This window comes from Periplaneta americana, chromosome 5 (assembly GCF_040183065.1).
Source record: "Periplaneta americana isolate PAMFEO1 chromosome 5, P.americana_PAMFEO1_priV1, whole genome shotgun sequence".
Lineage (NCBI taxonomy): Eukaryota > Metazoa > Arthropoda > Insecta > Blattodea > Blattidae > Periplaneta > Periplaneta americana.
The window spans coordinates 117,532,304-117,545,259 of NC_091121.1; the positions used below are offsets into that span (position 1 = coordinate 117,532,304).

The following is a 12,956-nucleotide window of genomic DNA, read 5'->3' on the forward strand; positions in this document are numbered from 1 at the left end:
TTTCCACCAATTAGTTTATACCGTACTGTAACAACGCGACTCTTATCACCGTTGCGTGTCAGTCACTTTCGAGCTACAGATGTTACGATACGCAGACACGTATGAAATAATGTTGAGTTTAAAGCCTATTACTGTACGATGAAGTTGTCCCTATTAGAAGTAATGCTATTGAACGAGCTATATGCACTGTCTTGTGAACTTAATTTCACAAGGTACAAGTTCTCCCTTATAAGTGAATCATTTAACATTCTCGGAAGGAGAAATAAGAACTGGAGGATTCTAATGTAAGACAACCACCCACTTTTCCTTTAACTCTCGTCACTCGGATCAAAGAGTGCGCATACTTGAAACTTAATACCAAAGCCAAAAGGAGTTTCTGGGATATACTAGTTTCGTTTCTTACCTGAATGTTGCTAAGACGGTTTTAATAACAGCGAACGAGAGTACGAAGCCTTTAGGGACGGAAGGTAGATTGAATTCCCTTGTTCTCTTATTTCTACCGTGCGAAAAAGAGATCCATTCAGCCTTAGAGATCTCCAGGCGCTTTTATTTCCAAGACGTCGACTAATCTTCTTGTGTTCTCGTTAAATAGCAGAGGGAAATCTGATGGATTTTATATATCAAGCTCTCAGAGGACAGGGAAGCAATTATAAGAATTTAGATTAAATCCAAATATACTGTTAAAAGCTTTTTTATCACAGCTAAGATAAATGTAATTTTAATTTCACTTCATTCTCTTGGCTTTGAGCTCATTCATTATTCTAGTTGCCGCTGTTGTGCTTAATGTTTATGGTTGGTCAGTAAATTATTTAAACCACTGAGTCTGTTTGGTTTGTGATAAACAGGGAACGGATTTATATGTACCAAAATGTGTAACATATGTAAATATATATTTAATTATTTTTGTCTGAGTATGTAGTTAGATATGGACTTAAAAATTACAATTTTCATTTAAATTATAGCCTACACGGCCATCATTTTATCCCGACTCACTTTCAACGGCGCTTGTCGACACGCAATTATTCTAGTCGCACTAACGCTTCTCGACTACCTTGTCATGTTTATAGCTGACCTTGCATAGCGTATTTCATTGCTACTCGTTCGTGAGCAGGCGTGTCTTGCTTGGTCGCTGAACTGTACCGCTGTAAGCGAGCCCGAGTAAAATGATGGCTCTGTGTAATATTGTAATTCTCATTCATTAATTATTATTTTAGTACGAAATTCAAATAATACACAATATTTTATTCCCTGTTACCAAAAAAATGTATTTCGAAAGTAAATACTTTTATTTGATCATTTCTATATTATTGTGCAATAGGTACCTAAAAGTTACCAAAAAGACTAATCTTAAGGTATATGTACACCTTTACATACAAAAAATTTTGTTTTGCATAATTTTTCACAGTAAAATTTTTATACAATTGAGAATGGTACCAGAAAGAGAATGAAGTGAACAGATCCCTTGAAATTATGTCTAAATTGTTTATAAAAAATTAATTTTGTTCATAATTTTGACATACAACTTGAAACATGATAGCTTATGCAGTTTATAAGATAGAGCCACAGTTTCTTCACTGTTTTATAGCTAAAACTATACTTTAGTGGCGACATAGAGCTACTTTTTTTATTTTTATTTACATTAATTAAATATTACCATATATGTAAGTTATACTAATATTTAGTGTTGCATAAATCAAGTAAAAAATCTATAGATAATTATTAACTATATTAATGTTATTTTACTCACTGTCAGGCACTAGGGGACATTTCAAGCTTCAAAATGACACCAATATCGTCTTGGTATCACCATATTTGGCTGAGATATCATGTTTAAAAGAATTAAATATTCTAAAATTACTATTTACAGAAATCAGCCACAAACTTTCAGAGCCTAGAAGACTGCATCATCATATGTCACCCCTTAAGCAGCTTCATGTCGGTCCAGTTTCAGCTTCTTTCTGCCTCTCAAATACCTCCTCCTTGTTTTAACTTCAGGTGTTGATTTCCCCGCCCCCCATTGATGCAACAAATCCTGCGATGATATTTGCCCCGGGGTTTATGCCCATCCTCCTCAGAATTTTAATTTCTACTTTTGGACTCTTATTAAAATGACGTACAACATCACTGACACACAAATTTACAGTTTTATGACTAACAGTAAAATATTATAAATTATTTAATTATGTAAAAACGTGTTTTCAATGTAATGATCATGCCCTGATATCTATGCATCTATTTTGGGACTAGAAAGAAGTTTATTTTACAAGCAATGCTGGACGAGGGGATTGACTGCTACGAGGATCACTCCAAAAGTAATCCACAATATTTATTCGTAGAAGTGACCGTGGCTGATGACGCAGAATTTTGGAAAATGGGACTTATCTGAAAAACCATAAGGCATAAATCGAAAATTCTTATATCAGATTAAAGGGGAGAAAATTCTCTATTAAAATAGTTATATTTTGAAAATTCTAATTTTTCATCATTTTTTTGCGTTTTATGGGTGTACATACGGTGTACATATACCTTAAAGTTGGACGAAATGGAAGTTAAAAACGACAAAATTCCCGTGCAATGGACAGTAATCATCTCCTCATCCGCTATAATGTATTCTACACAGAGTTCTACCACCTTTTCCACCAGAAGAAAAGCACTCGGTAGCACATATGTATACATACACACGGAGGAAGTGAAATAATCCTGTAGATTGAAAAGGATGATAGGGTGCACTTAAATGAATAGAAAACCTATGATTAAATGCACGGTTAACTGCAGCAGTCTGGTAACGTCGTCGCTAACACATTCCTATTCTTCTCGTAATATAGATGTGAGAGGTCAACAAACTCAGGTCTACCTCTCTACGTGAACTACCCTCCACTTCCCTCTCTGGCTACAAAGTTTCAATCTGGTTACATCGTTCAGTTACTTGAAATTAGTGGTTTTGAATTAAATTTACACGAAAACCGTCCACGCAATTGAAATACACCAGAGGGATAAATGATTCTTTATTGGATTTTCTATCAATATGGACAAAAATCACAATCCTACTGACAACAGTTACCGAATAATAGGGTGTAAAGCATTGGGATCACAACAAACACAAAATTAATATTTTTTCTTTAATAATTGTCGGTCATTAGCATGCACACACGAATTCCTGTATTCCATCAAATATCATTTTAAAACATCTACTTTAAGCTGAACTTGCAGTAGAAATTTAACATTCAGTTCTAAACATTGTCGAACACGCCCTTTTCTTTCCTTTCTTTCACACTGAATAGCCTGTCTCGCGCTACATGCAAGGTCCAAATTCACGATAATATATGGTGCTCAGATACCGTTGTTTATTGTATTTAGTGAAGCTTCAGCATGATTACAATACTATATCATCAATAAAATGCTCTTTCATGAGGCTGACCAAAGTTATTTTTGTCTCCTACATTCGCGTTTCGAGCACTTTGCGCTGCTTGCATTTAACGAGATCCGTGCAAAACGTGGCGAAAATATTTTTAAACCCTTTCGTGCGCGCGTAAAGAAAATGAATGAGTGTTATATTTCACGAAGTGTAACTACCACAGACTTCTATAGTATGAGACTAAGTCGGATTCTGCAAAAACACGAACAGATACAAAAAAAAACACATACAAACCATAGCTCATTCGTACCGCCACCGAATTCAACGACAAAATTGGTGCTGTCATATCTCACTAATTGATTCATGTTCAAAACAAACCTTGCTATAGAGAGATTACTCCTCATCCTATCAACCAAATTACCAAGTTGACCAAACACAGGAATTATTGTGTCGTGTTTACAGTAACACGTTAGGTTCCTCATAAATTTGCCTGTAGTAACAAGAAGATTAGGTCTAATTCTGTATAACTAGTATTAGCTGCTATTATACTGTCCAAAATTATATAATGTTCCACTCGACGTAACAATAATTTAAAAGCACTGAATTATTTTTCAATAGCTTCATTATAAAGAGATACTGTTGGAATATTACTGAGCCATGTCAGCATGTTGGAAGCTGTGAGAATATATACCATCCTTAAATATTCATTTACTTTATTACCAAACTGCGGCCCAGGGTACCGAAACGCATGGAATTATGAACGCATGGACCACTGTTTTGTGTAGATAGAAGGGAATGGCAGATTGAAAATGCAGTTACTCCTTGCTTCAACATGTAAACGCAGTATATATATATATATATATATATATATATATATATATATATATATATATATATATACAGTGCATTTCTAGTACAAAAATAATTGCCTAACATTACATGTTTCAATTTACATTATACTGTATAACTTTTAACAATACAAAATAATCATTTGTGTGTGAGCAGAAAAGAAAAATATATAGTACTTACATAAAATGCATTTCTTCACAATTCAACGCACCGAATTAGAAGGTACATTCCCAACGTATCAAAAGAAGAGTATCTATCTCATACTTCTACTAAAAATAACTTTTTATTCAAGAAACGCTTTGAAATAATATTGAAAGGGACATTGGCATGTACCAACATTATACACAAATCTCGATTAAATTCTTTTTGATGTTCTATGTTCGATTTTGATATTAAAGGTCATTTTGACTATATAATTAAATATTTTCCATGTATCTTTTGCTATTACACTGCTTTTGAAAGAATCGACTTCTATCTGTGCAGATACTTTTTTAACAATTTGCAAAATTCAGTTTTTTTTAATAAGAGAATATTCCTTTTCGAACTACTTCTCTATAAGTTCGTTCTGAAGGGAATGCTTGGTGTTTTTAATTTTCGACATGTTCCTCAGTAGTGTGAATTATAAAACAGCGAAATTAAGACTAACACAAATTTGCATCTATAAATAACACTAGTCAACAGCATTTTTTGTGCCGACAAACAGAATGGTGATTATTACCAAGTCTGATGCGCTGATTACGAATATGTAATCACATTTTTTCTATCACGTCAGGTTTCTGAGCACTGCAACAATGTTATATTTTACGAATAGCCCTAAATACAGTGCGGACGGGAAGTTACTAGGTATTATTAATTGGCTGTAGAATTTTTAATATCGATGGAACCATAATGAAAATTGTGTATACATTAAAATAGACTTTGAACTTTTTCGCGTCCGTAGTATAGATGGTGGCGGTTCGCGCAATAATAGCACCTGTTTTTTCGCGAGTGAGCGCAAATTACTGCATGGTATGAAGTCTAGAATTCCGTTCAAAAATGGTGGCGTACGGAGAAAGGAAGGAATCCCACAATCCGTCCAGAGACAATAAAGAATTGGAAGCATGGATTCGGGGCATTATCACCAATGCCCCGTGCAACTTCCTCCAGAAGACTTTGGATTTCATTACCGGCTGCTTGAGGAAATTTGTGAAAGCCATTGGTGCCTACATTTAATTTTGATGTATGCATACGTATTTCCATTTAACAAGGTACACATGAAATAAATGTCAATAGTTTAGCATTGTAAATATAGAATTTATATATATTTTTCAATATCTAGTATACATGTAACGCTTCTTTGGTTTCTATCCATTATATCAAGTCCCTCTTCACCTGACACATCTGAATCATGGTTTTTTGATACTTGAAAGATAAGATAGACTTACAGAATGCCTGGTAATGAAAATAGAGACAGTCAGTCTGTACTTTGTTTAATTCGGATGTAGAGGTTTTGTTAGTAGTGTGAGCTGTTCTGTGTGAAATGAAATGAAGAAGTAAAGGCGTAGTTAAAAAAAAAAATCCGAACCAATGGCATGGCGTGAACAAAAAATCCACGAACATGACTGTTATTTCTGCTTAACAATGTTACTGGATTTTCTTAAAAAAATAAGACTCATTTAGTATCGTAATCTCCCGTCAGCTATAAGACCAATACCTCTTGGAGAAAATTTACCTGTTCCCATTCCACCTTCTACATGGAAAGAAGAATCGGAATCTGACATAACGTCATCTGATGGTGTCCAGCCCTCTACATCAAGGGATGACGTATAAATTCCAGATGAAGAGAGAGAAGAAAAGCCACGTTTAATAACATTGGTGGAAATCAACGACCTGGTACGTGATTTGTACTTAACTAAACAGCTGGCTGAGCTTCTAGGATCTCGTCTTCAGAAATGGAAGGTGCTGGATAAAGATACTAATGTTTCAGTATTTAGAAACATAAATAAGGATCTATTACCATTTTTTCATAGTTACAGATTTTGTAGTTTGTGTATATTACTAGATATTACACATAATGCTGAAGAGTGGCGCTTATTTATAGAGCTTCTAAAATTAGTCTGAATGCCGTTTTGTTACACAATGGCAATAAACTTTCCTATATATCTGTAGCATATATTGCAGCAATGAATGTAACATACGAAAACATGCGTCGTATTCTTGAAGTCATTAAAATATAAAAACCATTGTTGGCATATTTGCGGGATCTTAAAGTCTTCTACTTGAAATGCAGAGTGGATTCACTAAATATCCTTTTTCTGTATTTTTGGGGCAGCCAAGATACTCAACATCACTATATATTCAAGGAACGGCCAAGAAAAGAAGTTTTCACTCCTGGGAAACGTAATGTAAAATTTAAACCTTTTTTTAACCCACACAAAATATATCTCCCTCCTTTACACATTAAATTAGGGTTCATGAAGAACTTTGTGAAAGGTATGGACACAACAAACGAAGGTTTCAAATATCAACGAAGAATGTTCCCTGGCTTGAGTGATGCAAAATTAAGAGAAGGAATATTCATTGGACTTCAGATTAAAAAAGTGGTGAGTGACAATTTTTTTTAATTAACTCCAAACGAACTTGCAGCATGGGTGTCATTTAAAAGTTGTGAATGGGTTCCTTGGCATCAAGAAGGAAGAAAATAATGACGAACTAGTTCTGAGTCTCCTTCAAAATTATAAGAATTTGGGATGCAAGATGTCTCTCAAAATTCACTTCCTGCATTCTCATTTAGATTTTTTCCTAAAACCTCGGGTGCAGTGAGTGACGAACAAGGAGAATGCTTTTACCAAGACATTTTACAGATGAAACAGCGTTATAAAGGGAGATGGGATCCATCTATGATGAGTGATTATTGCTGGTTCATACAAAGAGAGAATACTACAACACACACAAAAAAGTGTTTTAAAGCGATGCTTGCCTTTCACTACGTAAATGTAAGTAGCCATTTACATCATTATAACATGAAGGATACTTTATTTCTAGTACTAACATCACTATAATAGTGGAAGACTATGTTTATGCATTCTGCATTAGATATTTAAAATGTTGAACTGCTTACTTAGTATCGAACTTTTCAGAAGTGTAATAAGGGTAATAACTGAAAATCTGAGGGTACTGCTGAAAAATGTGTTCCATTTTTGGATTCAGCATGGCAAATATGTGGATAGTAACAATGTTTCATTTCGGCACAATTTTCAAAGTTAAAATTTGTTGACTAGTGATAATTAATCAAATAAATAAATGAAAATAAATAAAATATACTTACAGGATCTCAAATACTTATTGTAAGGACCCACGCCAAGCAGAATGAGAAAGACGGTAATGTAATTTCTTACGAACTCAACTGTACTCTCACAGTGCATCCCAACCCACGTATCATGACGTCCAAGCCCGCTCACAAGGGGTAGCCAGTGTTGCTACCATTGAGATTTTTATTTTTTACGCGTTTTTTTTCTCTATGTGCTCGATACATGTTTTCTCAAATCCTCGGTAAACAATTCAACAAAAGCGAGTGTTTGAAAGTATGAATGCGTGCGCAAGGTAATTTAGATTTCAGAACTGGCTACTTTTCATGTTCAATTTTCTCTCTCCTCGTCCATCCATTTCCTCTAATTTTCTAACCGTCTTGCTATCACTGAGATTGGATCCTGCTGGCGCCCTTGATGACATCACGTAACCTCCTTGCGTTACAAACTTCAGTCTCGCTAATCGGTGATCCTAGATCGCAGTTTATTTATTACTATTTCGAAGACACCTCTTCATTACTGTAACAAGTCATGAAGCTTAATTCGATTATATGAATAACAATAACGATTACAGAACGGCAAGAGGAGAGAGGTGAAGGAATATTCTGAAGTGGTACGCGAACGATTTTTACGCGTTCAAGGAGGACAGTGGGACTGTTTGTATACTTGGTTATTCAAACCAGTTCGTCACTTGTTGCATTCCACGAACTACCGTCCCTCTGAAGAAATTATAATAATTTTCTTTTGAACAGGAGAAAGGTCGAAAAGAGAAAGTAATCTTTTGAAGTTTGTTACATCTAACACTTCAATTGTGAAGAAACAATTTTCAATGCAATATATTGCAAATCTAATTTTGATAAACGATATATATCGCAGAAAATATATCGATATATCGAACGATTTTCGATATATCGCTATTCCGTAAGCAAATTGCATTTTCAGGCGTACATTCAGTGTATTACAATAAAATTACTTAAATGTTAATATTCCTTTTTACCACTGAAATTAACATCATAACAGTCAAAAGCATAAATTTAAAATTGTAACAATAAACAATATATTTTCAATACCATATGATGTAGGTCCTAACCTAAATCAAAATTATGGTGAAGGCAAGGGAGCTTAAATGATATAGTGGGAAAGAGTTATGTATTTGATATTGGAACACGATTCAATTATTCTAACGTTATGTAGGATTCAATCCAGGACACAGATATAATGCTCTTTTCTATCTAACAACGTAATAATTTTTAAATGTAAGTGAACATAACTTGTAATTATTTTTAAATGTAAGTAAACGGTACTTAGAGTATTGCAAGTTTCAACAAACTTCACAGTTGATTTGATACAATCCTTGTATAGAAAGTTCCCATTGCAACTTATTGTTACACTCCAACATTCCAAATATCAATGGTGATGCTTATACGAATAGAATTTTTATGCACTAAAAGATATAATAAGAAAATAGAATGTCAGCACTAGGTTGTGCATAGAAATCATAGACGTAAACAAATGTCACATCGGTATTAAGTCCCTGTTTCTCTTTCCATTTCAGAATATAGAAATAAAAGTTTTGATACCCGTTTTGAGGTCAGACTGTTCCCTTTCAGGGTGGGAGTTCCTCCTTGGAGAACACTGATAACAAACCTCCCGTCTGTCTCACGTTCACAAACGCTGCATTTGAATTTGGTGCTGCATATTAAACAGTTTGAATTCGAATTCTAGTCCAGCCAATTAGAACAAGGTATTGAGTGAGGTTGCACAATTATATAACTGTCCACCTTCAGTAGCGCCATCTTTCGGAAACTATCGGAGTTTTCTAGTGTGGATTTTGTTGTTGTTGATAATGATAATATTTCCACAAAAATCGATAAATTTATGAGAAAAATCGATATATTATACGATATATTGAATCAAAATTTCGATATCAATATATCGCTATATCGAAACGAAAATATCGGTATTTCGTAAAAACAGATATATCGTTCCCATCTCTACTTAACAAAAATACAATACATTTCACAATTATTTGTAGTGTTAACGAAATATCACTATACATTCTTAAAAAAAATATTATAGGTAGGTATGAAAATTATGTTTAAGGGACACTAGGACTGAGCTTTTGGCAAAAATGGCAGAAATACATATTTTTGTTCTTTTTATGTAAATAGTTACCTTATACATTTATTTAACGTTTGTCCATATTTATCCTCCGCCCGCCATTTTGAGAGATCTGGCGGAAATTTTTTTAAATGCTACGCGCAGCTGTTTTAAACCTAACATACCCAATAAAACTTGCGTTTTCTCAAAACTACGTTGTTAGTCAATAAAAAGGTCCCAGAGGCTATATTTCTCCGATTTGAATGAAACTTTGCAACACAACGCACATACTCCAATACACAAACCTGTGCATCAAATCAGCTCTTCGTTGAAAACTTTTCATGATATGAATTTTTAACCTTTAAAAATGGAATAAAATTATGAAGCAAAATCAGGATTTCCATAAAAAAAATTATCTCTTTAAATAATTCTCGAATTTAAAAATCCATCTGTAGTTTTCTTAATCATAAAATTTAAGTCCTTCACGGAACATTTTAATGCGCAATAACAATTCTGAATCTGTCAGGGATGTTTTAAATTTATGCATAATTTAGTGTCATTAAAATATGTGAAAAATAATATCTGAGGAGCTAATGCATGAATTTGATTAAATTTGGTACTATCATCTAAATGTATAGATACAACAAATCCACCGAATTTGAAAGCAATTGACCAAAAACTTTAGAAGTTCCAAAACTCAGTCCCAGTGTCCCTTAAACAATTTAATGTGACGAAAACCTTACAAATAATCGTATGCAACAATCTCACAAGCATATTATATGTCCAAAACTTTAAGAGCGGCATATTTCGCTAGGATGACTAATTTACAGAGCTGTTGAAAATGCAATTCTCTGTTTTCGTTAAAAAAAATAAAGAAAAAAAAAACATTGTTTCACGCTCAAAGTAAATATTGAAGTACAAATCCTTCCTTCCCATAATCATAATAATAAATTACGTTTTTTAATACATAACAGTCGATCCCTGACATATAGAATGGTGAAAGGTACCGAAGAAAACTTAAAAAAAAAAAAAAAAAAAAAAAAAAAAAACGGCATGCCAGGAAGGAAGTCTCATGCAAATAACAAAAAAAAAAAAAAAAAAACGGCGAACTTTGGCTATGGCAGTCATGCAATCACCTAAGAAGGTACTTAAATCGCTACAATTCGAAATATTTTACGGCAAAAAGAAAACATTTTCTATTCATACATTAACTCTTGAGTGGGAAATGCTAAAGGCGTGAGCGAATGGGGAATTTATTGCCTAGAAACCAAATAATTTCCTACCATAAACCTTTGTGAAGGACCGACCTGTAAAACAAATTACTATATTATTAAGAGGATTGTATAGGGCATTCTTAAAGGTAACACATACGTCACACAGTATTGTAGTCTCCGACATTTTAACATTAATTTTATAAATTAATTAATAATGACCAATAACTTTTGATTATTTTATGTATTAGAACACTGTTCATGTTGTACCACAGGTACACATCTTATAATTACTAAAATTAAAATCATTAATAGACTACATGAATTGTTTTGTACCCATCCCATTATGGTATTTTGAGTGCGATAGAGAAAATAATCGTTACTGTCTGCTGTTTAAATATGATATGGTAAAGTTTTCTTAATGTACTATTAAATTTTAATGGAAAAAGATAACAAAGATTAAGCACTTTACGTATCTACGAGTATAATCCATTTCACAACTAAAAATAATGTTTCCAAGAGATACATTACAAAATAACTTACTCTGTCTAAATTATTGCATATGAAAAGTAAGATTCGCTATTTTCGAAGAAAGTGACTCTAAAATTTCATAACCAATACATAAGTTTAAGCAATGAAATTGTGAGTAAATCTGCCGTTTAGCTTATTTTAAAAAGTTAAGATTATATCAGGACATTTGTGCACAGATCATGTTAAAACTAAACGAGTTATACTAAAGTTCAACGAACGTCTTACTGTCTCAAAGTTCTTAGAACTTGTCTTTTGAAGTAATTACTTAATTTAAAGAAAGCAATCCTACCTCAGTATTTCTAACATATTTCAGGCTGCTGTTGAGAATGACTGCTGATAATGTATCCATTTTTAATACTGATACCCGAGTTAAATATAATCACGCCTCAGTATATTGAAATACCGGTATTTGATATTTTCTTACGCATCATTAATATCGAAATAAAGAACGGTCAACAACAAACGACAGATCTTATATAGATCCAGGATGAATATTTTAATCAATTTCCTTTGGTACGATATCAAATGGTAACGAAATTATTTCCATAATTCCACTATTACTTAATACTCGAAGAACGACGATCACCATAATTTAAGGGGTTAGGTACAGTTTACAGCAATATTTTTTCCTCCATTACTGTATCTTGTACAATAACGAAAATTAGTAGGCTATGTGTAAAACACTGTCCTGCTATATGAAAAAATATTTTTACGATTTACAAAAACATTATTTAGGCCTACTTTTTTTTTTTTTTTCAAAATTCAAAACGGTGGCAGTTCACTGTGCAGTGATGAAGCGTTTCCTCATATCTCAAAAACCATCCAACATTCTGTGATGAAATTTTTTGTGTGTATTTATGCAGGTCATATCTACAATATGATGCAAAATCACTTCTCTATCTTTGATATAATGTCTGATAAAAAATAAATTCATTTAAAAAAATGGTCAAGTATCAGTATTTTCTTCTAATACAAAATTAAAAAAAATATTGATTAAGAATGTAACTGAAAGAGCATGATATTGCAAACATGAGTTTCAGCAATAAAATAAAAGCGAGAGAACATGAAAAAGTTAACAAGTTTACGAGTTATGAGGAAAACGCTTCATCACTTCACAGTGAACTGCCATCATTTTGAATTTTGAAAAAAAAATATATATATATAATTTTGTTTAAATCTTAAAAATATTTTTTTCATATAACAGAAGGGCAGTGTTTTACACATACCAGTTTCCATTATTGTGTAATATACATTAATGGAGGAAAAAAATGTTGAATATTTCCAAAAATTTTACTGCTGTAAGCTGTACTTAAACCATTAAATACAATTTTAATGCGATTAAGAAAATAATATTAATCAAATTAAGTTATACATGTTACTGCAGGTCAACCGACAGAATGTATTGGGTGTCTCAGTTTAACATGAGCCGTGCGAGAGGTTTCTCGGTACCGGTTGGTTTCTAGAGCGCGAAAGTCAAACTACATCACACACGTGTGGCGTGTTCTCAAGCAGTCTCATTTAACCGCTGTAACAATACATGTGTATTCAGAGCGCAGTATTTCTTTAAAAAGTGTGTAATATGGCTGAGTTTAGGTTTTCTTTAAAACATCGTGATTTCATATA

General features: G+C 33.1%; 1 protein-coding gene across 3 annotated transcripts in view; it reads right to left on the minus strand.

The window, feature by feature from the left end:
* Ptpmeg2 (Protein tyrosine phosphatase Meg2) overlaps positions 1-12,956 on the minus strand; it is a 787,512-nt gene that overhangs the window by 488,930 nt on the left and 285,626 nt on the right. Inside the window, exon 5 of one of the 3 annotated variants that reach the window (XM_069826414.1) lies at positions 10,875-10,898. The exons of the other annotated variants lie outside the window; for them this stretch is intronic. Within the exon in view, the coding sequence (XP_069682515.1) occupies positions 10,875-10,898 (24 nt within the window). The remainder of the gene's footprint in view (positions 1-10,874; positions 10,899-12,956) is intronic. 3 annotated transcript variants of the gene reach the window in all.